Source organism: Vicugna pacos, chromosome 26 (assembly GCF_048564905.1).
Source record: "Vicugna pacos chromosome 26, VicPac4, whole genome shotgun sequence".
Lineage (NCBI taxonomy): Eukaryota > Metazoa > Chordata > Mammalia > Artiodactyla > Camelidae > Vicugna > Vicugna pacos.
The window spans coordinates 1908980-1936615 of record NC_133012.1 but is presented as its reverse complement, the minus strand read 5'-3'; the positions used below and the strand labels follow the sequence as shown (position 1 = coordinate 1936615).

The window sequence follows — 27636 nt, the reverse complement described above, 5'->3', positions numbered from 1 at the left end:
CAGGGGTAAAAGCACTTTGATTAATGTGAAATTCATTGTCAATGTATTTCAGGCCAAATGCTGAAAAGAATTGCTTTAAGATCCAGTTGCGTTTGTTTCTGTTTACATAGCTTTCAGGTGCAAGGTTCACTTACTAATTTCTAGGCCTAGTGTTATATATATTCTGATTAGTAACACATTGATGTTATCTTCCTTTTATGAAAAAAAACCCCTGAAGATTAGCAGTTGGCCTTTTAGAAGGAGCATCCATTGTGCTTAATCACCTGGTCTTCTGTGGAAGTTGTCTGCATGCTGTTGATCTTAACCAAGAATGCCACATCCAGGGGAGTTCTCTACGTGGGAATCTGTTTTTCTGTGGGTGATTATTTACGACAACAAAGATGGTACATTAATTGTTTGTATTATGAGAAGTTTGTTTTAAACTTTCCCTTGAAATGTAAATGTTTGATCCCTCGGAGTTCAGCCTGGGGATAAGGAGGAATTGAAGGAAAGCGGTTTTGATTTTACCCTCTTGAAAGTCTGACTAAGTACCTTGGAGGAGACAATAACACGGTATAACTCTGGGTAAGCCCTTCTGGAGTGAGTGAGTCTGCGTTGCTGTGGCTTCATTTACATCTTGATCAGTGAGCTTCATGCCCTCTTCCAGACACACAATGCACACCAGAAAAATCTCTGCCGTGGCTCCCTAGACTGTGGGTTCCGCAAGGAGCAAAGTCCCTGTAACCAAGGGAATAGTGAGGAAGCACTGGCCCTGTGGAAGGACCGCCTTCTGATTAGTGCAATTAGCATCAGAGAATCGAAGGACCCTTCACTCAGCTCTTGACACTGGCAAATAAGAGTCTCTCCTGCAAAGATTTCTCACAGTTCTTATCCTCACAAAAACATGAAAATCAAGCTAGTCTCAAAAAAGAAAGACATTTTAGGAGAACATGACAATGGCCCTGGCAAGCAGCGCACAAAACAGTGAAGTGCCTCTTGTAAAGAGTACCACTTAGGGTATAGATGTATACCTTAACATTTTAAGTGGCTTCCATCCTGTAACTCTGAGAATAACCTATAAGTAGGTTACCTACATACACACACCTGTAACATTTCTCTATTTGATAGAATTGAAAACTGAAGCTTAGGGAGCCGGGTCAGTAGCCAGAGGTTCCCCAGACAGAACTGGCATGCCCCGCTCCCCGCCTTCATCACCACTGTACTGTCTTGCCTGAAGGATAGTTTATTGAATTCTCTAGGTCATGTTTTGAAGTTACCAGGGAGAATGTGGCTCGGAGAGAGACAAGCATTTCCATCTTTTTCCAGGTGATGTTGAGCATGTGGAAAGAACTGTCGGTTACAGATGGGTTGTGTCAGCCTCTCTCTGCAGATGCGTGAGCTATAGCAGCGAAATTCTGTTGTAGAAACCTGAATCCTGGTGAGAGACCGAGCGACACTCAGAGGGTTGAAGAACTCAGGTTTATTATGCTGGTGGGCCCAGAGGAGTTAATGCTCCAAGCTCTTGTCTCCAACTGCAGGTTTGCACAGGCTTTTAGGTTTCAATTAAGTTCATGTCATATGCAAATGAGGTGTTAGAAATGGACCAATCAGGAGTGAGCTTTTGGGAACCAGTGGAATTTTAGGGGTAAGTTTTGTTTTCCTAGAAGCAAGCCATTTTACAGAAGCGCAAAAGCGGGAAGGCAATGGCCCTGCCTGGGAGGCTTGCTGGTCCCTTTGTGGGTTTTTCCCCTTCAATTCCTGGCAGCAGGACGTGCCACTCCGTGCCTGAAGTCAACTCCATAACTCCTGGGAAAGAGTCTGCCTTAGGAAATAAAGTGTTAAAAGTAGTAGGATCTTAGGTTTTTTTCTTGTTTGTTTTTGCTTTTATTTTTAGTTCTTTCACATAACTCTTTGTATAATTTGTACACACTAAGTCCCAAGAGCCACAAATGGACCTGTGAACGTAGTATTTCACACTGGAGACATTTTTATGATTGTATATTTTGGTCAAATTGAAAAAGACTGAGATGAAATAGTGTTCGTTAAGTTTCTACTTTGCAGATAGGTTGTTACACCCTTGAGACAGCTGGTGGCTATGCTGTTGTAAAAGGTCTTGCAATTGGTGAATAATTCTACTTTCAGAGTAAATAACCACTTAAAGACAAACTCTTACCATTACCAAATAAACTCAGTGCTTTTGAAGAAAATTCACCTTGACACATACATGTGCATATCCTATTAAATATCTTTTGGAATTTGTTGTGCACTATTCGGAAGCCACTGTTCTGTGTCTTTCTACAGTGAGGGACTTAACTCGTATGGTGGTGATGTTTGCACACATATGTCTGGTTTAACTGGACTGGATATGAATGATCAACTCCATAGATAATTAGTGTGATTCTCTTTTGGCTTCTGTTCTGTTGACGCACTTATTCTGGTGTCTTGGGGAAATGACTTAAATTTTTTATCTTATTTTCCTCTTAAATGAAAAACTGTCTTTTCTGCATTGTTATTATGTATCTGGTTTGTTTTGGGGGTTTTGACTTTTTTTTTTTTTTGGTGAGGGAATGGGCCTTTAAACATTCTTGTTTTATAAAATGAGGTTTCTTTAAGCCTTTATAGTCCAGGGTTCAGATAATTTGTAAAGAAGTAACTATGTTTAATGATAAAATGATAGATCCAGAAGCTGTCATTCCAAGCTGCAGGCCGACAGGGGACCTGCTAAGTGACCCAGCTATGCTTCTAGTGAGCTCCCAAAGCAAACTGTTGATTTTCTCAAGGGTAGTAGAAAGGTCTAAGATAGTAAGTGCGGGGTACAGCCTCTAAGCAGAGTTCATCCTGTGGGATGTGGTATTTTATATCTTTAAGAGCTTGATCCAAGAGAAAATAACCATACTCTAGAAACTACATCATATTTGCTGTTATTAATATAAGCATACACTCTTGGATGACTCATTCATGGGAATCTACAAAATATTCATACTTCTAAAAGCCTGTATAATAAATTCTTGGACTTTATGTACCTTTTCAATCGTATCTAATTAAGTGCTTAAATTAAGAAATCTGTTTCCAAAGTGAAACAGGGCTAGTTGCTGCATTATCTTCTGGTTTTTGTTTTTAAAAGACATATTATGTTTAAGGTTAGTATGAGAGCCCAGAAAGATGGTTGGTGATTTCAAGTAGCATTTCTTTAACTCTTGGCCTGGGAAAATGATGCAGGGTTGACTGAAGCAAGATTCCATCAGATGCCCTTGAAAATGAGGAAGACTCACATTATGAAAATTTTCCAGGAATTTGGTCATTGAATAACTGCCTGTGGGGAAAATTTTATTCTTGGAAATAAGGTCAGAAAGGTAACCATTTGCCAATGGGTTTAGTAAATACAGAAGGCAATTAGAGCAGAATCTATAGTTTGATTTTTGTTTTTTAAGGTCTCATTACAATTTCTCCAATAATTTGTACTGGGAAGAACCCTAATGAACTTTGATTTGAAGGATGGAAGTAATTAAAATACTCCACATTTTGCTTTTTTCCCTATCTTACCGCATGAGCCCATTCTGTATCTCAGTATGCCTATCCAAAAGTATTTTATGCTTAATCGAATTTACCTTTTACACCATTTGAATTCCTTTTATTTTCCCTCTTATCATCCTCTATTGCCCAGTAGTCCTTACACTACCTGATATCTTTACCAGGAATTATTATGAACCTGTCAGCAAACATTTTCAGAGGAAACTATTTCATACAGAGGATAATTGACCAAGTGAGCAGAAGGTTAGTCAGCTCACTAAATACAAAGCTACAGTTTTTACCACATGCCGTGAACTGTCACCATGGAAGTAAACTCAAGAACCAGATGTTGGATCCTCTTTCTCAGGTGGAAGCAGGTGTACCAGTCTGAGTGGGCTAAGTTGCTATAGTAAATGATCCCAAATCGTGTCGTGGCTCAAAGACAGTAGAGATTGGTTTCTTGCCTACCCAGGTGTCCAAGGCAGACACTTGCGGTGAGCAGGTTGCTTTCTTCTCTGTAGTAACGTAGCAGCCTCTTTCCATTCTGTGGCTGCATCATGCCCAGAGACATCTTCCATCTCTGTATCTGGCCCATGAAAGGGGAGGGAGCACCGAGAGGCACTGGTTTTAGGGGGACCTGGACTGCAGGTGGCGCCCGCTGCTTCACACACACTCCATTGGCATCAGGAGCTGTGCGTGGGGCTGCGGGCAGTGTCTGGGTCTTCCCGGCAACAACTCTGTGCCATGGGGAAGAGGGATTTTTGTTGACAAAAGGATGTCTCTGCTCTACCAGATAATCTTTTCATCCATTTCCTGGTGAGCCTGTTTGAGTGAGGCTTTTTTTTTTCTTTCTTTTTTTCCCCGTGAGGGGGCTGGTCTTCAGATGCTCATACATGCCTTGGTTTTAACATAGACTTGCCATCTCCCTTAATTTAAAATTTTAATATTTCTGCATATTTTCCAGAAAGAGGACGTGCTGTTTATTGAAACTTACCTCCTATGTTGTTACTGTTCTCACATATAAAAACCAGCGTAAAACCTGTCTGTTGCAGTGAAATAGGAAAATCGGTTAGAAGTCAGCACACCTGCTTCTGGTAGAGAAGGCGGGTAGCAGACCGTGTGGGGTGATACTTGGATGATCTGTAGGTGAATTAGTTACTTGCTGCTGCTGTAACAATTTACCACACATTTAGTTTCTTAAAACAACACAAACGTCAGCTCTGCATCTGTCATTAAGTTTCCTCTCACTGTGGCCCTCTTACATCTCTCTCATGAACTCTTGGGATTCCATTGCACCCATCAAGATAACCCAGGAGGGTCTCCCTACCTTGAGGTCCTTAAGTCATCACATCCTCAAGGCTCCTTTTGCCATTGGAGGTAGCATATTTACAGAGAAACATGAAAAGCTCCTAATCCAGGGATTAGAATGTGGACATCTTCGGGGGACAAGTGTTTAGTTTAATGTCAGTAGCTAAATAATGTGCACCCTTTTCTCAGGAAAAAACAGTACAAGAATGAAATGAACTTTTGGTGGCTTTTCAGAAGACAGTTTGCTCATCAGACTCTGCCCTATAGTCACAAGATGTTGGTTCTGGAAGTTTCTATAGAGATTTCTCATTCAGCATCCATACTTCAAAGATGAGGAATGCAGGTCTCTGAAAAATTGAGACTTTTGCTGGGCATTCAGATCATCAGAGGTGTAGCTTTGGGACATTCTGGGGATTTTAAGATAATGGAAGAGAGAAGGTACCTTGTTTCTTTCTTGGAATTCCATTTAAGAGGGTTTTTTTTTTTAAATAATGCTAATACTCTGAGAAGACAAAATGTTCCCAAGTCTACTGATGGCAAAAAAAAACCCCAGAAAACAAAAAAATCCTGATGTCTTAGTCCATCATGCACTTCAGACCTCAGTAACTACAAATAAAAGAAAAATCTCTCTTGCTTAGACTATCAAGGGGACAGGCTTCATATCTGAAGGAGACCTTTTTATGAAGAATCTTATCAATTGTCAAGTACTTTTACTGTTGCGTACAAAGTGGTTGGTGGTAGAGATACTGGAAGTTCTCGCCCCTCATAATTAGCCCTTTGTTTCCGACCCCGCCACCTTTACCTGTGCTGAGCACTCAGTACATCCGAGTGCAAACTGAAATGCTTTTGTGTGTAAAATACACACCAGATTTCAGCAACTTAGTACAGGAAAAGGAATCTAAAATACCTTACGAATTTTTATGTTGAGTATGTATTAAAATGATAGTGTTTTAGGTGTATCAAGTTAAGTGAAATGCATTATTAATTTCACCTGTTTTCTTTTTACTCATTTTAATGACGTTAATTAGAAAATTTTAAATTATGTGTATGCGTTTCGTTATATTTCTCTCAGACAGTACTGCCCTCAACTTTGCCCCAAAATGAATGATATGAGGCTCAAGACCTCTCGCTCTTCCTGGTCAGAATGCGTGTGAGTGGTGGAACTAGATTTCTCAGAGCTAGCTCAAACCAGTCAACTCCTTGTGACTTGGTGAGTGATTGCGATGCTGTACTGTTGTGACCTTGGTAACTCTGGAGTAAAATCGTAAGTAGGACCTGGATCAAAGAGTACTTTAAAAGAGATGCACTTCTGTTTGCTTGTGGGAATATATAAAAACGTAGGCTAAGTTCGGGCCACGCGGAGTAGCAGAAAGGCCACAGCTTTTAGGAAACCAGTAGGTTCAACAGGGATTCAAGTCCTGATTTCAGCTGAATGACTTTTGGCAGTTGAGCTAACTTTTCTGAAACCTATCTGTAAAATGAGATTAACGGTATCTACCTAACAGGACTTACCATAAGGATGATATGAAATAATGTAAGTTAAGTCAGCAGAGGGTCTGGGTCAGGTTCCCTGGGAAGCCCACTCTGAGAGAGAAACTTGCAGGACGTTTGCTGGGGAGGGGTCCCCAGATCAGGGAGGGGTGGGGTGCACGGTGGAGGAGAGAGGAAAGGAAGTTGGACTGTGAGGCATTCTCATCACCAGCCTCCGCTGACCCTTGCAGAGGCCAGAAACGAGAGGGGGCCCTTCCGGGCTGTCCTACAGCCCGTGAAGGGGCCAGGCAGCCACCCACTCAGCCCGGCACGCCGGTCACCCCTCCCTGGGGGCAGTGACCGCGGGCCAGGCAGCTCTCCTCGGCTCACGGTGGGGTGGGGGGTGCTGACAGCGGGGCTGAGGTGCCCCTCCTTCCTGAGAGGGCATCTGGGCGGCCCGGCGGCCACCAGGAACGTTCCTTGCCCTTCCCCTCACAGCAGGAAAATATGTTGTGTGGCGTGGAGTCACCATGATTAATTTAACCATTTGAACGGTGTCCCATGCTTGCCCGTTACAAACGATGGCGGTGTCTGAACTCATCTCCTGGAGCAGGTGTGTAAGAGTGTTTCTAGACTGTAGTCCTGGGAGAAGGACTGCCAAGTCGTAAGGTAGACAGAGTCTACTGCACAAGATAATGTCACGTTGTTTTCCAGACGGAGGAAGAGCAGAACAGGCGGGGAGGTTTCCGTGTCACGTTATAATCTGTTTCACACATTGGTGGTGGCGTTTGAAGGGTGTTTATTTTTTAGTTAATAGTTTAATATGTGACATAATATAACTCTCATGTTTTCATGTGTTTTTGTATGTTTTGTGTGTATACAAAATGCGTTTTAGGTACTTTAATGGCTTTTATATATTATTTTGTACGTATCAATCATTACTTAGTAAAAATGCCCCCTGCTGGAGAAGAGACAGAAGCTGTCCATCGTTCTGTGATTTCCCTCAGGGGTCTTCTGACGTACTTGGAAGAGGATGAACAGTTTGTTTTTAAAGTGTTTGGCATCTGACCCAGTTGTGTTTCTAGCGCGAAAGGACAGGAGCGATAAGATGTGCTGTTAGCCTGTGACCCCTCGACCACGGGCTTGCACGTTCCTGTCTGCCAGGCCCATTTGGGGCTGTCAGGTATCAGTGACTCTGTGTCTGCAGCTTCCCTCCCCCAAGAGACGCTGAGATGTACTTCAGATTGTCGGCCCAAGTTGGAGTCTCAGTCTCTTCTCAGCCCTTCGTTGTTGCTCTTTGTAAGGAGGCCTCCTCCTTCTGCTGGAGATCTTCAGTCTTCTCGGGGGTGGTTTTGTCCCTAGAGAATTTGAGAACCGCACAGCCTAGGGCTGATCCCTTCTGAATGCTATTTGTCTTAGATTCCGCATTTCAGTTTATTTCAGATTCCTCTTACATTAAAGTGTGTTTTGAACTGTTTCTCACATCTAAGAGTTAGCAGCATTTTCGGGGTTGGGGATGCTGTAAATTTCTAGCGCATACTTGGCCAGCACTAAGGATCCCTTGAATGAGCACTGCTAAGTCAAAAACCATTACATTTATGAGAATCACTGTAACTTGAACCATTTCATCTAGAGAAATGACCTCCCATTTAGTTAATCTGAGTTCTGTAGAATGTGTTCTCCAGAGACCTGGGGAGCACTGCAGCGGTGGGAACGGGGAGCAGCCTTGGCAGGTGGGGGGTGCGGGTGGGGTGCATGTGATGGATAGATGTTTAAGGCACAGGAAACAGTTTTATTGATGATTACTTACTACTTGGTGGCTCAAGCTTAAATAGGTACCCGTATCTTATTTTTTTGTATGCTGCTTCTTACTAATAATTTTTTTAATGGAGGTACTGGGGATTGAACCCAGGACCTGGTGCAGGCTAAGCATGCGCTGTACTGCTGAGCTACACCCTCCCTGCAAGGATCTTCTTAATCTTTGTCACAGAAATGAAGCTCTGGCTTGAGCTGCTTTATTGTTTGTTTCATGAAACTTGGACCAGGAGTATTTCCAGATCTCAAGATCACAAGGCTTCCAGCGCAGTGGGATCCAGCTTTACTGCCCACTTAGCGCACATACACCACTTCCACGTCAGATTCTACGCTAAGTGCTTCTCTGTGTTTCCTCTCTGCTGTCTCCCATAATGTCAGTTGTTACAGCCAGGATTCTTAGTGACAAAAACATGGAAACTGACCCTTGATATCTGAAGGGTGAAAGGAATTTATTGGAAGGTCATCACATAAGTAACTAATTGGAGGGGGAGGATGTCTGAGAATCACAGTGGGAAGATAGGTTCCCACCAAGGAAGGCTGACAGCAGAGGGAATGCCATGTAGCTTCCATGGGAAAGGTCCTGCCGCAGGGATGCTCGGTCCCTGACCTGTGTCCATGTCACTCCCTGGGGAGCATCAGGTGGCCAAGCTTAGGTCACATGGCCTTTGCTGCTAACTTACAGAAACAGGGACCATTTGTCCCCCACCTCTGGCACACAGTGGGGTCTCCCATAGGTAGGAAGGTCTCCCTGGTGAGTAGCCTAAAAACAACAATGTCCCCCGAGTTAAGTTCCCCCATTTTCCATTGAGATTTAGAAAATTTAAGTAACATAGCCAAAGTTATACATTCAGTCAGTGGCAAAGCCAAGATGAGAACAAAGGTCTGCTTGGCTCATGACCATTGCGTTTTGCTGCCACCTTAAGTGATATGAACCTTGGAGAAGTCACAGTTACAGTTTTGGCCACATTGAAATTTGAATGAGGCTGAGGGTATTTAGTAGAAATATATTGATTTTGATTAGTTAGGGTTTTTTGTTGTTGTTTGTTGTTGGAGTTTTTGTTTGTTTTGTGGGTTGCACATTTCCAGCTGGTCTGGTTCCATAAAACCCTGCAGATGTTGCTAAGGGCTCAGTTGAGGGATGGGTATTATAACAAAACCGGCAGTTTGGGGGAAATGTTTGAGACAGCCCTGTATCCTCCCAACTCCAGTCTGACTCCGTTTGAGAAGTTGATCATCTGATACCCCATGATACGTGTAGTCTAGCCATTACCGTTTCAGAATGGACTGGACTTCTGAGTCTGCTCCCAGATTTTTCTGGACCCTCAGGAGCTTACTTGAGAGTGAGCTGGTGCCAGTCCAGCCTTCCTCCCAGGCCTCCTGCCTGGAAGTGGCCTCTGAGACCTAGAGCGCAGCTTTGGTCTTGCAGGGATTTAAATGGTTCCCAAGTTAATGTGTTCTGTTCTTTTCTTTGGTTGGATTTCTGGGGAGACCTTGCTGACTGAGAAGTTAAAATAACATTCATAGAGTATGGGCAATTTGGCTTACTGTTCTTTTGAGAATGAAAGGCAGCAATAAGTCTGGAAACACAAAATGTCTCCAAGTTCACCAGTTCCTTTTGGACCGACAGAACCACTGCTTTTGCTTAGACCGTTGCTCCTTGCCAGGCATCCTTCCGGTCCCACCTTAGGATCATTTCCCGCGTTCCTCAGGGAGGCCTTCCTCGACCTCTGAGGACCAGCTCGGAACCTGTGGTGACCAGAGCGCCTTGTGCTTCCCCTGGCAGCTCCTGTGCCGCGTGGCACGTTACTCTTCTACGTTGGCCTGTGTGATTATTTGATTATTTTCTAATTAATGAGTCTTCGGTTGGTGTCTCTCTGAATGTAAGCTCAGTGGGAGAAGGAATCTGCCTGGTTTTGTTCAATTTTCTATTCCTAGCGCCTGAGGGGAAATAGCAAATGAGGGAAACCACAGCAGTGAACAGAATTAAACAGGAGTTTTGTCGTTTGCACCATAGAGCTTACAGTTACTCTTACGTGACACCAGGTGGTGACCCTTTTTGGTGAAATTAAATATGATTTGAAATTATTAAGAATCGATAGAAACTGATAAGTAACCCAAACTACCAAGCGAACAAATCAAAAGCAAAATGGAAAATGAAAATTAGTAGTTTTAGAGGACTTTCTGATAAATGAAAGTAAGGCAGCAAAAAGTGATGCTCTCTCCATACAAATCATCTCTTTTGGAAAAAATTGCCAAGTCAAGTCATGTACTGTGATTGGCACTGTTTGTTCCTTGGAGAATAATTTGTCTTTGATATGGAGCTCTGCACAGGCGGTGGGTCTGACTTCTGTCTCCTCTTGGACTCTGTGCCTGGCAGGCCTGAGCACTTAGGGAAGATTCCTTGAATTGACACTAAATGCTAGAAAGAGATCATTTTGGGCAGGGGTGACTGGATTAGCTACTGAAACAGAATATTTTCTCAGCACTTACCATCCCATCTGTAATTACTGGTTTCTTCCCTGGTGTTGGCTCACTGTATAAGGAAGGCCAAGAGACTGGAGTAAGAGGCAGCCACCCCAGGCTGGGAGGTGGCAGGTTTAAGACACAAGAGAGCTTACTTACAAGGCTTACGAGGCTTACGAGGCTTACGAGGCTTACGAGGCTGCGGGCAGCTGAGAGACGACTAAATCTCTGCACCTGCCTCTAGGATCTTAAAGTTTATACAGAGGCCGTGAATAGGTCCAGTCCTGTAGGCCGTCCAGGTGGTCCTAGCAACACTTTACTGCCTCCAGGCTGCATCCTCAGGCAGCTCCTAGCGTAGGGAAGGCAAGTGGAACACACATTCCAAGAAAGGAGGCTGGAAGGAGCCTCCGATTACTGGGTCCAGCTCCAAGGTCAACCAGTGGACATGCCCTCTTGGTGACCTCCTCCAACAACTAGAAGAAAAGACTTGCACGCTCTGAAATGACACCCTCGCTGTGTTTGCATTTTGTATATACTTTGGTGTAGAATGAAGAAGACCTTTTTCTGGCACAGGAAGAATTCCGTGTCTCAGTTACACATGACAGGTTTTCTGCTGCTCCAGAAGGCCTAGGAACTTCAAGACAAAGTTCTGTGTTTCTTTTCCATGTGATAGTTTGAAGCCGTCTGAGCTGAATGTGCAGTGTCAGTTCCACAGAATGATGTCTTATGAGCACACGGGTGCAGTTTTCCTGGCCTTCTAAATAGCAAGTCTAATGTATGACCCTTGTCTAAATGTCTTATGTGACAGGTTTGTGTTTATAACAGGTGAGTGATGTGTTTTCAAGTTTGGAACTATTTCATGCTCACAGGGTGGTTTTATTCCTCCCAGCCCCCCGGCAAGAATGTTATTTAATTTTAAACGTAAGAAAGTTCTATTTAAAGACTTTTTTCCCCCATCCTGTTGCTTTGTATGAGGAACAGATGGAACTGAAGCATGTGGTAACACAGGCGAGGCTGAGGGCTGCTGGAGGGGGAGCCTGTCCTCGTAGGCTGAGCAAGTCATAGGCATTTGCACCTCCAACTGCCAGTTACCAAAGACAGTGATTGTTCATTAAAATTGGGTTTAGTTTACATTCTAGGTGATGATTTATGAACGACAGAAATCCTTAGCCCCACTGCTAGACAAAACTTTATACTTCTGTGTCCAGCTGAGGTGGTCAAGGTAAGCACAATCAGACCTTTATGAAAGTGTTAGTGACAAAGGGAAGGGGCTGTGAAGCTTGCCCATCAAGCTGGGATTGGAGGAAAGTGACCAGAGGTCAGGCCCAGTGTCTGTTCTGGGAGAACTGTCCGAACTCTGTTTTGGGAAATAGTCTGAGGTGTGTCTACCCCATCAAGGTGGTACATTGGTGACACATGGCAACAGGGTCCCAACTCAGACCCAACACTGATGTGAGGCAGGGAACCCTGCATTGAAGCCTCACGTGGTTGATCCACCTAGCGATCAGGATCCAGTCCTGATGAGTGGAGCGCTGGAAGGCTGCCACCGTCTGCTGGGGCAACAAACTGGTCCTCAGGCCAGAGAAGTATCAGCTGGGAGAGCCTGCAAGAAGACAGGAAAGATAAACCAGGGAGCGCGTTTTTATCTCGTTTATCCCTTTTGATTATTTAAAACCATCTGTCGTTTTTATGTCCTCTCAGTGACCATGGTACAGTAGATACTGTCTGTAGAAGGTTAGCTCATGTTGCCGTCATGTTGCTGGATGGAAAGGAATGGAAGGACGCCTGCTCGTTCCTGCTGTGTCAGGGGCAGGGAGCTCCCACATATCTTTCTGGACCCCGAGACTACGCTATTGGTAGAGCGGATTTTCCAAGCCTCCTCTCTGCAGTGACCGGCTGACTTCCCTTCACTTCTGTAGTCAGTCTCCTAGTATTGGATTTCCCATTTCAAAGGAACCATTTTAGGCCTTCCTGCGTTCTGAAAATGTGGCTGACGAATGCTTAGCTTTCAAGAAGCAACCTGCATGGGAGAGAACCAGCTCCTGTTGCCTGTCAGGAAACCTGGACACAAGTCTCGGTTCTGTCACTTAGTTATGAGATCCTGAGTCACTTCCTGTTTCTAGGTCTCAAGAATCTTCATCTATAGAATGAAGAGAGTGAAGGCAGTTACTTCTAAGGTTCCTTCCAGTTCTTCCAGTGAGAGTAAGTGCAAATGGATGGCCTAGGAAAGAAATCGTTCATTAGCACCTCCGTCATAGTGGCACCAGCCTCTTGAAGATGCTGGGGCCTGAGACCCTCAGTGAGCACCTCACCCTGACGCCCAGCTCACCGAGGGGAGCCACGAGGTCCTTGCACAGCCACCATTCTGTTCTGAAAATAAACCAGAGCTCCTCTCCCCGTGCACCAGCCCTTCCACGTATCGTGTAGATCGTACCTCTGGACGGTCAGTGTTTAGAGTCCATGACCACTTCGGCTTCTCTCCAGAGTCCGTAACTCAGTCTTCAGCCTTTTCTGCTAATGTTTCCGTGATGTTTTCTAAAACGGGAAGGACTCGTCTGCCTAGGCAGCACTGGTGTCCTCCTGTCTGTCTCACTTGAGGTCTGCAGGTGGTCAGTTCATCGATACCCGGCAGGTGTTCCCCATTACGGTCGCGGCAGCAGGTTCTCCTCCCGTTCTGCTCCCCGCGCCCAGCTGTGTATGAGCTGCCTGAAGTTAGGGGCCTTATGGTACTGGTGGTGTGTTTATCCCCAGCGCTCGGGACCTACTAGGGACACACGAACGATGTGTTAAGTGGAGTTCATTTCCCTGGGACTCTGCCTGTTGAGAGTTTGGAGAGTTTTTCTGTTGACCAGTAGCTGGGACACTTTTTAGAAGCGTTTTAGGGCTTCTGCACCAAATAGTGTTCTCAGTCAGAGACAGCATCAGGAGGTGACATACGGATTTCCAGCCTTCCAGTTAATTAATTTGTGTAATTAAATTTTCCTACAATTTCTCTTTGATACAGAGGTCACCTTTATCTTCCACTAAAGCTTTATGAAAGTTATTTTGCACTTTAAACAGCTGCTGCTCTCCGGGAGGCCTGCATTTGTTCTATAGCAAGCAGGGGCCTCTGCACAGGCTGGCCAACTTCTAAAATTGACCACGCCTTCTCAGAGCAGGATGGGGCAGGACGGGGCCAGCATTTCATGGTGAATCTAGTTGTGAACCCCGTATGGACCTAACACCACCCCTGTGGGTGTCAGGAAATAAATGTAAGAGAAGGAAAACTAGACTTGTTTAGAAAACCATAGTGTTATATGTTATTTAAAATGTGATCTGTTACAGGCATAAGTGCTACATCCTTATTTATGGAGCAAAAAAGTGAACTAAATGTCCAGTTATGAGACCTTGATACATCTGTATACTGGAATACTATGCAGCTATAAGTCAAAGTGAGGTAGTTCTATGTGTGCGGGTGCAGAATGATCTTGATGGTACGGAAAGACAAGAAACAGAAAGAATATATATCATGCTTCATTTGTGGCCTATTAGAAGGAAAAGGGTACACACACACCCAGGGTGCACATGGCTGGATTCTCTCTGGAAGGATGTATAGGAAACTGGCAATATTGCTTGTTTCTCGGCAGAAGGACTGGGAAACTAGTGTGGGAAGGAAACTTAAATTTCACTGCATGTTCTTTTGTATCTTTAGGAAAAAAAATTTCATTTTACATCGACTGTATTCATCTTTTCAGAAAAAAATACACTGAAATTTCTTAAAAACAAAGTGTAATGACATGAAATGCAATGGAGAAGGGAAACTTCCTGTACATTGAAGGGGTTTATTTGACAAACAGTCTCGAGCCCCTGCTCTCTGCAGGTGCTCGTGTGGGCTCTGTGCTGCAGAGGACGCAGGACTCCAGACAGTAAGGGATGCCACGCGATGGAGAAGTAGTGGTTACGGTTATGATGGAGAGTGACTGCGGGGGAGGGTGGGGCTGCTGTAGGGAGGTGGCCAGAGAGAGTCCTTTGTGAAAGGTAACATTTGAGCTGAGCCCTGAATGATGAGAAGCCAGGACTGGGGTTCAGCGAGAGGGTACCCGGTGGGGATGCTCGCTGTTAGGTGCACGGGTTGAGTGGAGGCTGCAGTCAGAGGGAGGGAGGGACGGGCCTGCCTGAAGGAGACACTAGTGCTGGGAGTCATGGGGCCGAGCTGAGGTTGGGAGGCTGAGCCCGAGGGCTAGGGGCCCCCAGCCTCTTCACGTGCACTGTTCTCAAACACCCTACAGCATCCTCTGTGCTTGGCCTCAGGGCTTCTCAAGGCGGGCATGGCACTCTTCACCTCATTGAGATCCGGAACCAGTGGAACAGAGGGTAGGGGAAGATGCTTCTCTCCCCGACTTACAGAAAGGTTCTTCCAGGTTTAAAAAGAAAAGAGCAGTGTGAGGAAGCTGTGTGGTGTGTGGTATGGTTAAACGAGGGATGCGGATGCTGGCTCTGTCCCAGCCTCCCGAACTCACTTCTCTCGTCTGGGGAGGGGGCTTCTACAGTCCCCCCTCACCTCAGCCCCCCAGCACAAGACCCGCAAGCTGAGAACCCATATGAGACAACAGATGTTACTGCCACAAAGTATAAGGTGCTAAACAGCTGAAAGTTATTAGGAACAATAATAATTGCAGGAATAGCAGTACCAGTTGGGCAGTCTTTGGATAAAGGTAACATATTTGGGTAAAGATAGCATATTTCTGCTCAACTTCCCAGAAATCGTGTTGTATATCAGATTCCATTTCTGTACATGCTAGCATATGGTTTTTATTCTTTTTATGTAACCTTTTTGGGGGAGGAAAGGAAATTAAGTCCATCAGGAGGCTCCTCCCCATGGTAGATACCCCAGTGGGCTGCGTGTGCCCCGGGGTCCACGTGCGTAGCGCTGAGGCAGGGGATCGCGTCTCCCACCAGTGCTTTCTGACTTTTTATCTTGGCTCTGCTGTTAGTTCCTTCGTGACTTCTAGCTCAGGCTTATTTCTGTTAAATGGACATCCTGGCCTATAGAATCATCACATGCTTCGGTTAGAATTAGGCATGTTCTAAACCAGCGACTTTATCATCACTTTGTATGTCTTTGGAACGTGCTGGTAAAGTACAAAGTCACTGCAGAATTTTTTTTTTTAATTTAAAGGATTCAGTAGCTTCAGATTACCTGGGAAGAGAGGAACGTTTACCTTAAAATAGCCAAAATGATGTCATAGACTCTGAACTCAGTGCGTTCTTAAAGGAGAGAGGAGCCCCAAGACATTCCAAAGCCTGTCATCTACTATTCTTTTAGATCACATTCTACCAGAATTATCTAATGTCCTTGTTTTGCTTATAGTGCCTCAAGGCTAGGAGGTGGGAAGTGAAGAGGCCAGAGGAGGCGGGAGGGCGCCCCTGAAGTGGGGTGCAGCAGAGCCCAATGCAGACATCACCTGCCGGGCTCGCTGACGGCAGAGGACACAGCCCACATAGCGGGAAGCGTGCGCAGGAGCGTCGGGCTCTGCCACGTGCCGTGTGGAATTTGTGGTCCTGAGTCATAAAAGAAAAGCTCAGATGTGAGGAGTGGGGTCGGTTGAGGTAGCACTGCCTTCCAGATTGGTCTTTTACAAACTGTATTAAAATTGGGTTTACATTAAAGTAAGACCTCCTTTATCTGGAGGCTCCTGTGGCTGACCCGCACGACCCCTGGGGTGCCAGATGAGTGAGGCGTTGCGGTCCTGAGTATTATATGCAAAACTAACTTGATGTGTCAGAAACTAAAATTTCTGGTCTTCTGTTAGCCTCCAGTTGTGGTTCTCTTGCCGGAGCCGGCAGGTGTTCTTGTGCCCAACAGAGCATCTTGAGCTCATGGGAAAGCTGATTGCTTGCTCCTTACTGATCAGCATTGGCTTTTCTTATCTCCCTCTAAGCCATGTTTAAAGTTAACGTGTGCAACTGTCTGATTTTTCTTTTTTAACTTTTCAGTATGATAGGGAGGTGGCGTAAGATGCCTATTCTGGATTCCTCATGCAGGCTGACAAAATTCCTGTTTAACTGCCTGGCTGTAGTGGTCTGAGGCTGAAAGAAATTTTTTAATTCTTCAGAAGGCAGTGCAGTTTCAATTACCATTAAGTGACGTGTGGCCTGGGACAGGAAAGAGGAAAATAAATGAGCGCGGGGTGCCTTTGTGCCTGCCATCCTTCGACTAGCGTGGAATTGACTGAGGCTTTCGATGCCCGTTCTATTTTTTTTTTTCCATTTTGGAAATTTATCTTTGTTCCCACCCCACATGGTGCCTCACAGATGACTTGAGACTTTTATTTGTGGTCACTCTGCTTTGTTGTTGACATTAATGAGCTTGCTGCACAGTATCGCAAGACAAATAGTGTTGCTGTTTGGAATGTTAATGAATTGCTTGCCTGGCCAGTTGCCATTTGTTCCAGTGTGTGAATATGGTGTGTGCGTGTGTGTGTGTGAAAGACGAGTAGCAGGGCTGGGATTGCTTTTTTTTTTTCTCCTGTTCGCAGCCAGTGACGTGAGCTTTGCTTGGAACAATCAGACTCGCTGCAAACAGGGTAGTTGAAGATGCTGGGGGAGGCACCTGGTGTGTCTTAGGCGAACGCGATCTCAGTGCTCCGAGCTGCTCAGGCACCACCCGGCGGAGCTCGTCCAGCATCAGAGCCTTGCAGCGGCTGGAAAGTGCCTTTTTATTTCTCCAAACCCCTTCCCCAGTCCACCTCCGAAATGATTGGCGTCAACAGTGTTCAGAGTACCAGCAAGGTGCGGGTGAGGACCTCAGGGTCTGTGAAATACTCCCGGGAGGATTCCATCCGGCGGCAGTCGCACCGGTCAAAGTCTATGAAAATTTCCAACTCCTCAGAGTTTGCTGCTAAGGAGACTAAGGTAAAGAGATACCATGTTAAACTGTGTTGACAATTGTATGTTAGGGTGACAAAATTTGATAGTCTTGGCCAGTGTCTAACGTGCAGTGACAGACTGAGAAAGTCAGGTGTATAAAATGGCTCTGAGATAATCAGGTGAGATCAGGTGAGAGGGATGGATGCCGAACTCCAGAAATTAAGCCTGTGGCGTGGGTCAGTTTGGTAAAGAACTGGTTTGTGGAAGACAAGGGCGAAGCAATGAGGTGATTGTGGGGAAGTGTTGGTTGGCACAGAGATGGAGTTTTAATCTCAGGAAGCTTGCCTTGACAAATGACATGTCAGTGCAGTGTATTTTTAGAACATCAGGAGCGCAGAGATCGTGGGTATGATTTTATCCTTCAGAGAGGTCCTGTCGCCTCCCTCCCCGGCTCTCCCCCCGTGTGGCGCTGCTGTTCAGCAGTGACCTGGCCCTGCTGGTCCTGCTACACTGCACTCTTGGCTTGTTGGGAGCCTCAGGTGTGTGCAGTTAGCAAGAATTTCCTCTCTCATGTTCCTTACACGTATGTATGCTGGTCCTGTGCTGCAGTTAATTGCTGTCTTCCTGGGACTGTCTGGAGGATAAGATCATCTCTGTTCATGTGAGCTGTGAGGGGAGTGATTACGTAGTGAAATGGGCATTACTACATGCGGTATATTCTAGACATTCTTCCCACCACCATCTGTGGGAGCAGGCTACTCAGAAACACTCCCACTCCACAGGTTTAAAAATGGCATCGTGGACTCATGGGAGCGCGGAGCGCTGGGGCTGGGGCTGGAGGTGATTATCCTGGAGCCTGGGAGGTTGGCTGTGTGCAGGCTGAGCACCGAGTCCTCTCGGGTCCTCCGTCCAGACCGTGGAGAGCGCTGTTTGGCTTCTCCTTGCCAGCCCCTGTCTGTGACATTTATGTTATCGAAAGACTTTGATAATGACAGGTTTCCCTCAAAACACTGTGGGGGTGCCGAGGGGGCGTAGGATACCTTTCAGAATTTCAGAAACATGTTGGCTTCTCACCTGCCCCCTTAGACTCTGACCCAGTGTGACCTAACCCCATCAATCATTAGCAGATTTTCCTAGCTAGAACGTCTTCAGATGTAGCTCTTTCCTCTTCAGTGCTTTTTTTTTTTTAAGCTGTAGCTTTAGGGAGAAACTTGTGTCTTCACAGTCCTGATAATATGACCTGTCTGTGGTTGCGCTGGATTCTACTGGAACTGGTAGGAGACCTCCCGTGGTGTGATGACTGCTGTTTCCTGCCGAGATAGACCTGGATGGCTTGCTATATTGTTAAATAACTGAATGCACGGAGGCATGTCTGTGCTTCTCAACATGGCTCTAAAACTGGTCTCTATGAAGAGTGCCACGAAGCATCTCTGGGTTTTGCTTTAATATGAACTATACCCGCCATATGCAAAGGCTCTGGGAAATTCACAGCTACTGCCAATCCCAATGATAATTCAAGCCCTGTAATACTGTCTTTTTGCCCAGAACCGTGGCCGTGCTCTGTGAGGTGGGAACCCAGCACACGTGCCAGCTGGGGGGCCGCGCCACTCTCTTCTCTGCTGGTCACAAAGCCCGGCTCCCCCGGTTGATTGCATCTGCGCAAGAGAACCCAAGCATTCGGGGGGAGGGGCTGGCGATACTGCAGACATTGGAAGGCGTGAAGCGTAGGAAAGACCTCTGGTAGAGCTGTGGGCAGTAGACCATCACATGGTACATTGAAGATTATAGTCAGGTTTTTTTTTTAATTCTATTTTTTGAAGCATATGAAGTTCTGGTAGTGTGTATTCAAGAAAGTTCCAAAATCTCGCAAGATATATCTTTATAGAATCATCTAGTCTTTTCAAATTGAATACAAAAAATAGCTAATACAAAATCATTAGAATGGGGAATTAGATAGATTGAACTTAATCTTCCACTCACAATTGTTTTTCCCTAAATGAAGTAAACTGAATAACACTAGAGGCTTGCACCCTAAATGTCCTGACAGCCTATATTATAGACATGTGTAAATACGTATCAACACAGACTCCTATCCACAGCGAACACATTCTACTCCAGGGGTTAATACTCAGGATTCTCATTCACCTTACTTTTTTAGCACTTAAAATCAAACCAGCATTTCTTCCTGCTCATGATGTAAATAACACTTTTTCATTATCTGACTCTTCATCCAAAATGCAGGCTTTCTAATCTAATAATTAGAAGAAACATCCCCCACCCCACAAAAAAACCCCAGAAAAACCAGACAGTGAGGGACTGTTAACTGGTGATGCGCCCCCGGGATTTACTTTTCTCTCTCTGGAGCTCCAGCTCTTTCTAGAACAGGTACAGTAATTATTGTCCCTTTGCAAAACAGTTGGAGCTAAAATATGTTTTGTATTCCTTGGAAGCTTTTGTTTTTCACATTGCTAACTTCTGGGTTTTTTGTCCATTAGAAGCATAATGGTTTATTTAAATATTGATTCATCTGTAGGACTTACTTTTTACCTGGTTTATTTATTTTTGTTCATCCGAAACAAGTGTGAAAGGACTTCTGGAAGGATTAGGTACTCTTGCCTTCGATTTTAGCAAAATATCTTGAAAGTGTTCCTTGATCTAATCCTTTTAAATGAAGAAAATTTCCTAATTTTTTTCTTTCTGTTTGTGGAGTATTTGGGGCAGGGCGGGGTGTTGTTTGTTTATTTTCTAGACAAGGTGAAAGAACTCTTAAGAGAACTCACTCTTAAAGAGAAAGTGTTTGTACCGGGGTCTGGCAGGATGGGAGGGTGCCGTCCCAAGTGCCGAGAAAGCTGGAGAATCTGTAGCAGCTCAGACTTCAGCCTTTTTCAGAAGTAGGCGGAGAGAGCTGTTCAGCTTCGGTCATCTCAGAGTGAGCTGGCACCTCTGTGGTCACAGCAAAAGATTCCCAGAAAGAGTTGAGTTGCAGGAGGCAGTGTGCCTGCAGCCCTGGGTCCCCCAGGCAGGCAGGCGACTGTACTGTCCTGGGGTCCCCCCTCCCCACAGCTCCCCCGCCGTCTTCCCAGCCTGAGAGGTGTCTGGGTCACCTGCCATCCCCTTTGCCTGGGAGGCTGCCCCGCTCTCCCTGCGCACAGCTTTCCTGTGGACCAGGGGTCTCGGCCACCACTTAAGATGAAACCCCTTGCCTTCTGTTCCGAATTTTCTAACTTTCTGTGGTTCATATTGATGTAGTCTGAAGAATATTATTTAAACTACTGAAACGCAGTCTATATGTTATTTTCCTTAAAACTCGATTCTCTGGGTGGCCTTTTTTCTTCTTTGAGACATTTAAAATCCTATTCTTTAAGGCTTCTGTATAGTCTGGCTTTGGCTTTTTCCCAGATAACATTACTTACCTCAAATCCTGAAACGGATAAAATAGGCAGGACAGAAATGGCCGTGCATTTTAGAAGAATGTTCTTGCATTTTGTGAAGAATGCCTTCATTACTGAAACGTCTTAATTAACCAGACTTTAAGCTGTTTATCTGTTAAGGGTCTGGTGTTGGCAGAGCTCCCCACGCGCTCCCGGCCATGAGGGGGCCGAGCAGATCCCCCTGCTGTCGGGCCCAGCTGGCCTCTCACAGAAGCCGCATTTTGGAATCAGTTTCTTAAAAGGCAGATACTCTGGAATGTGGTGTGTGCGGCATGAGAAGATGTCGATTAAGCCTCAGTTCTGCCACGCATTCCCACATTTTCCCTCTGGATCTGGTTATAACCTCAAATATAAATTATTTTGGTATTGCTTAGTTTTTAACTTGAGTAAGTCAACTATTGGTTTAAAACATAAGTCTGTAAAAGTTCATGTTGATAACATCCCTTTTTTCTTTCCCTGTCTCTTGCCAAACTACATTATACAGTGTTGATGAGGGAGATTTCAACCAGGCGCTTTCCTGTCGCGGTTGTGGGTGAACATGACGTGAGTGATTGAATTCCTGAGCCATTTTTGAGGAATAGTATGAGGCTAGAGATTAAACCAAAGAGTCTCTGCTAAATTATCTTCTGGATTCAAATGAACTGTTTAAAGTAAAGCTATTATTCAGCAGTATGGCAAAGAAATAAATTTCTCCAACAATGAAACAAGTTTACCCTGGACTGTGGGTGGTGCCGATGAAAACCTGGGCCATTTGGGCCATGTGCCCTCGGGGCTGGGGGCTGGGGCAGCGTCCCCACGGCTGGCTGGGGTTCTGCTCACTAGTTAGCAGCGTACACCTGGACAAGTCACTTCTCTTCCCTGAGACCCCTGCAAAGTGCAGGGTTTGGTAAAAGTGCCATCCTAGATCTGAGCAGTGTTTGTTTCAGAGACCTTTCGGGGATTACTGAGGGCTGTTCCTTCTGTACAAGAAACCTAAAGATGGAGCTGGATTCAGGGCAGGTGAGTTTGGATGTATTTTGTATAAACCTCTTCTTGTGCTAGGAGTTAACCGTAAGTATGTTAAAGGAAAACAGAGGCACCCAGTTCGCTGCTCTGTGACACGCGCAGCAGTGGTGCACAAGGCACCCTCAGCTCTGTTCTCTCCGCTCTGCAGAGGCTCTGCTCCAGCTTGGCTAGGTCGGTGTCAACCCTTCCTCCCTCTGGGAAGCAAATCTGTGTCCAAAGGAACCTGAAACGCGCCTTTGTGACCTGAAGTTTTTCCAGGAAAGGTTTGTGGACTGTTGTCATTCTTACCACATCCTGTTCGTTCTTCAGACTAAGGCTGGAGCCTGGGAAGGAGATTCTGGTTTTGTGGGTCATTTCTATGTGCCTATTCAAAACTGTGTATCTCATATAACATGGGGGAAGTCCTTGGTCAGAATTTGAAAAATTCCCTCCAAATATCTTTTCGTATTTTTTTTATTCTGAAATTGAAGAATAACATCGTTTAACCTCGTAAGTTCATCCTTCAGCTGGACCCCTCAGAGGGACAGTAGAAGTAAACCATGAGGGTCAGAACATTAAGAACCTAACGTATTACTGCTTATAACCCTGGCACGGGAGCGAATCCAGGAGGAGGTGTGTTTCACAGGGGGAATCTGATTGTGCAAAGATGGAAGCAGTTTTATCTCCAGACTCTTTTTCTTATATAGGCTCTCATGGCTTCCCACGGGGGTCCCTTCTTATGACCCAAGAAATTATGCTTTTCCCTTAGGTGGTCATTCTGCCAAACTAACACATTTTGATGTTTTACTGTGATCTTTACCCAAAGGAGGTCTTAAGACGCCTGGCCCCTTCTGGAAGGCAGGTCTGCAGTCTGCATCGTTTTCAATAGCTGTTTAACTGTTTTAAGACTTGAGTCAGCCTTCCCCCAAAATAGAAGCTTTTACCACCTTCAGTTTTATATTAAATTAGAAAGTTAGCAAAGTGATACTGATTTTTGTTGTTGTTTTTTTTTTCCACACCCCAAGTTGTTTCTGAATTTCTCATGTCCTGCTAGTGATTTCACGTAAATTAATACCTCTTTTTAGGATGATTGTTTAGGATATTAAGCAAACTATGCTTGTGATGGAGTTGACCCTTGAATGTGGTTAAAAGCAGATCTTTGCTATCATACTATTTATGCATTTTCACTTGATTAAAGTGCCAGTGGGTGGTGTCCTTGCTTTGAGTGTTGTTAAAATAGCCCCAGTGTCATTCTGCGTTCTACGCTTTCTGTTTGAGCTCATTCTTCCAATGACGGTGTTTCAGAGTTTCCATGCAGCATTTGAACATTGTGAAGGAAACACTGGTCCACACCGTCATTCCTGGCAAGCTGTATGGTCCCCTTGTCAGAATCAAGGGAAGAGGAAAAGAAAAATCCGTGGAATAGTGTTATGGGAGTTGAGGGAGAAAAAAAGTTTGCATTTTTAAGTTAGCCTTTGTTGAAGATCCAGGGAGGTTAGTAGCATCCTAACAACGTGAAGTGAACCATCCGGACCTCTCGCCTGGGAACACGCGTGGCGGCCAGAGGTCCTGTGTTTCCCAGGACGACGCCTTCCTTTGTTGAAACCTGTTAGATCGTGCCGGTTGCCTGGTTTAGATTTCAGAGATTGCATTCAGCTTGAGGACTAACAGGAAAAGTTTGGAGGATGCTTTTCATCTACCCATCAGTATTGATGCAGAAACCACGAGCAGCTGAGAAGGAAGCTCCTCCTCAGTAACTTATTACGGGGCCTTCTCATCTATCTTTGATTTTAATTAAGATTTTTAAGCATTATTTTATCCTCCAAGCAGATCACTTTTCATTACTTTCAAGAAATCCAGTCTACCACGGTCTGGTGGTACATTTAAGGGACTGTTTGTACACATGAATCATCTGATTTCAGGAGGATTCGTTTTTCTAGGTTGATCACTCGGAATGCTGCATGTCAAAACTTTGAGGCAAGTAGTGAGTGAGGCCCTCTTCACAGCCTGACTCACCTCCTGGCATGACGCTGGCTGTGGCCTGCAGGTCAGTGTGAGATTGCGAGGTACCCAGGGCGGCTGGGGACGTTAGTGCGCGTGTAGTCACTCTGTTCCAGTCTGGCAAGTCAAGTCTTTGTCTGAGTCCCGTAAATCAAGTAAGATCCCAGCCACGATCGGTAACCTCCTTGCAGGCAGGTGCTGTTCAGCGGGGTCAGCTTCAGTTCCACAACTGAGAAACCCACGGGGCGTGGGGAGGGCGCCCGGCCGGCAGCAGGGCCACCTCCAGACCCACCTCCAGACCTCGGAGCTGCAGCAGCCAATGCAAGGGACTGACTTCCTACTGAGCTTTTTATCAGCGTTTTCTTCTAAGTCTTCCCAGCGTAGGTAAACCAGAAGGTTGGGGTCTAGTTAACTAGCTAGACCTAATAGACGAGGAAAGTGCTTTGAGAGAAGCAGCTCTTTCCTGTCACTCAGAGGGACTGATGAAGTACCAGCTTTGTGCTGATTTATGACAGTTCTCTTTGGCAGAATACTTTTTTAACAACAGGTAAAGCAGAAGGGCTCTCCAGAATGCTTTCATAATGATTGGGCAGTGTTTGGAGAGGGTTTTTGTATGCCTCGTCAACCCCCTGCTGTGATCTCTGAGATCATGATTAAACGGTATTTATATGCTGCAAAGCATAACTCTTAAAATTAAAATTTTAAGATAATGTGCTTTTCTCTCTGTGCCTACATAAATCCCACTAAAATGACAGCAGAACTCATATATCTTCAAGGACACAGAGAACGAGACAGATGCTGTCAAGATGTCAGCAAAATTCAAAAGATGGAAAGCATGTAGACTTGTTAACCACTTTAACAGCCCAGACAGAGCTGAAACCCAGGTGCCTGCAGACCCGGAATCCAGGGAGAGAAGAGGCCGCTTTTCCCCACAGAACACAGGAAGGGCCAGGAATTGCAGTCACTGGCTACCTCTGGGGGCAGTGGGTCAAAACAGGAAGATCCCTTTACATTTTGTAAAATTAGTAGCTGGACCCTCTCAGTGCCTTCTCCTACCTTGTGTAACCAGGTGACCTATTCCCCGTCTTCCGCAGCTCCTCTCTGGGGAGGTTAACCCAGAGATTTAGAGACTTTGGACTTAGGAAATTAGGCTCAGTGGAGGCCAGTAGAGAGATTCCCACATTGACAATAGGAGGGTTAAGTGAGAAGTACACACGTTTCACGGTGGGCAGGCTCCCCCTCTCTCCTCGCGCGTGTTGCTTGAAGTTACTTGATGAAGAGAAAGCATCCAGCACCCGGGAAATCTACTAGCAGAGTCAAAGGGGAACCCCACAGTGATGGCAAAAGAAAGCCCAGAGCAGCAGCTACGCAGGAGGCAGAAGTCAACCAGCTTAGACTGGAGTGGGGGAGTAAAGGATTCCAAGGATGTTTCCAACAATGTCACCAAGAATGCTTGAAGTGTTGGACCATGCGGAGGAGAGAGTCCCAGTTCTTGGTGGAGAGTGTAGTGATGAATGAGAGACGGGCTCTTAGAAAATGACGTCAACAACAGCAAAATGAGGTGATGGTTCACTTAAGGGGAAACAAAAAGTTGACGAAGAAGCAAATGTAGCCCGATGCACATGTGGCTCAGGAGTGAGTAGTGTCTGCATAGCATAGCAGGGTAGGCGCTGACAACTTCTAAATTGTGATTGTGATATAATGTTAGGAGGAGGATTGAAGGTGGCAAGGGGAGTGATAGGGGTGTGTGTGTATGTGAGAGAGAGAGAGAGAGAGAGAAAGGAGCTCTTTTTGCAGAGTTCCACAGGTGAAAGTCAGCAGTTCATGTTGAAAGTAGAAAAAAACAAAAAAGGAGCTGCAAAAGGTTAGCTCTGGATAACAAGAATCAGAGGTCAATAAGTCAAAGGATTGTTATTCATTACATGCCTTTTGTAATTTTGATTATAAAAATGATAAGCCTGTATTGCTCTGATGAAAGTTGAAAAATGAGTAACAAGGAAAATGGACAGCATATTTAGATGGGCACTCATGAGGCTGGAATGATTTCCATTGACTGGAATGGTTTGCGTATCTTAGTTAACTTTGTCGGCAAATACCAAATAACAGGGACTTTTTTTTTAAAGAATTACAAATGTTCCCGAATGCTGTATTCTAGCAGTGATGGGACTAGACCACATTCTGCTGCTGTTTGCTGTCAAAGTTTTCAGTCCATAGTGAGAGTGTTAGTGAAAGGAAGCTCCTTTCATGGGAAACAGCCCCTTATTTTGAGGTTGTCCTTGTTACTGATTTTCATGGAGTGATGGCGATAGTAGATCGTGTTTTGTTTTGTTTTAATTTGTTTCCTCATTTGGCAAAATGAAAGTCTAGCAGTTCTAGGTGGATTCCCAAATCTCTTCTGAAAATTTTCCTATTCACAAAACTCAAAAGCCTGGTAGCCGCTGGATTAGATTATTTAATTTGGCTGTATTGATTGTTCTGTATAAAATCTACTTCCATTTGGTTTGTCTTCATTCTCTGTCTAATGCATGGAAATGACAGAGCAAATGCCATCCCTGGCGTTCTCTCTAAATGTCAGTCCCCCAGGAATCGTTTTTACAAGCCATTTATAAAAAGAACTCTGAGTGTTCCTCAGCAAACAGGTTTTTAACTGTGAACATTAACTTTATCATCACGTCTGTGGTCATTAAATATAATTGGTCATTTTTCTCAGGTATTTAAAAAAATACTGCATGTAATTTACAAGGCCATTTGGAATTTATGGGTTTGTTTTTTTTTTTTAATGTTCTAAAAGCATGAAGCTTCCTTTCTTGTGGTATGTGCCTGTCATTTCCCAGAAAGTAAGGCTTACCAACAAGAGGGTCTAACAAGAGGTTTGGCAAGTACAGTCCAGAATCTTCTTTGAAAATACTGCTTATTGCTATATTCTGCAAAAGCATGGTTTAGCCATCCAAATCCAGACAAGTGCTTGATAAATAAGTCAGAGGATTTGGGTCTAAGAATGAAAAGCAAAGTCAGGAGATGGCTGTGAAGGCAATGAATTTGAAAATCATGGCGCTAACACAGGTCAGAGACCAGTCACAGATGCCGAAGAATATTTTGGAAATTAACCTTAACTCTACAGAAGGAGATTTACTAAGACTTAATACATTAACTTTGTCCAAGCAGTCAGGCTGTAAGGATTGCTCCATTAAATCATGTCTACATGATGTTTTTGGACACGAGTTTTTAAGCCCACATTGGTTTGAAGATGAGGGTCTTTTCAGAATATGCATTGCAGTCTTTCCATTTGTACTTCAGTGAGTACAGCTTCTCCCTGAGATACAGACCCTCTTCCCAGGAGGGTTTGACATGGTCTTGGCAAGCCCATCTCCGGAAGGGCAAGAAGACGTGTAAAGCAGAGACTAGAAACACGAGCCCTGGAGGCAGACAGTCCTGGGTGCAAGTTCCCGCAGTAAGGCTGTCACCGGGGAGCGTTGTCAGATTTAGCAAATAAAAATACAAAACACCAGTTATATGTGAATTTCAGATACGTAACAAATAATGTTCAGTATAAGTACATCTCATGCCAAGTTTGGGGATATACTTAATGCTTTAAAAAGTTACACTCATTTAACGGGTGTGATGCATCTGCTCTGGCAGCCTGCAGCCTGCAGCAGGCGACAGTTTGCCTGCTCTCTAGCTCTGAGACCGATGAAATGGAGTAAATGATACTTATTTCATAGGTTGAGGAGGGTTAAGTTAAAGAGTGCACGGAAGTGCCCAGCCCGGGGCTCGGTGTGTAACAGCTCAGTAGATGTCACCAGAGTGGATCGGTCCTTTCCCTGTC

At 45.0% G+C, this 27636-nt stretch overlaps 1 protein-coding gene across 12 annotated transcripts in view; it reads left to right on the top strand.

The window, feature by feature from the left end:
• The window catches only part of PSD3 (pleckstrin and Sec7 domain containing 3), a 398292-nt gene that overhangs the window by 232658 nt on the left and 137998 nt on the right, over positions 1-27636 (top strand). The window contains exon 9 of one of the 12 annotated variants that reach the window (XM_072950175.1): positions 21310-21399. The exons of the other annotated variants lie outside the window; for them this stretch is intronic. Coding sequence (XP_072806276.1) covers positions 21310-21315 — 6 coding nt within the window. The 3' untranslated portion in view covers positions 21316-21399. Of the gene's footprint in view, positions 1-21309; positions 21400-27636 lie in introns of those variants that run through there. 12 annotated transcript variants of the gene reach the window in all.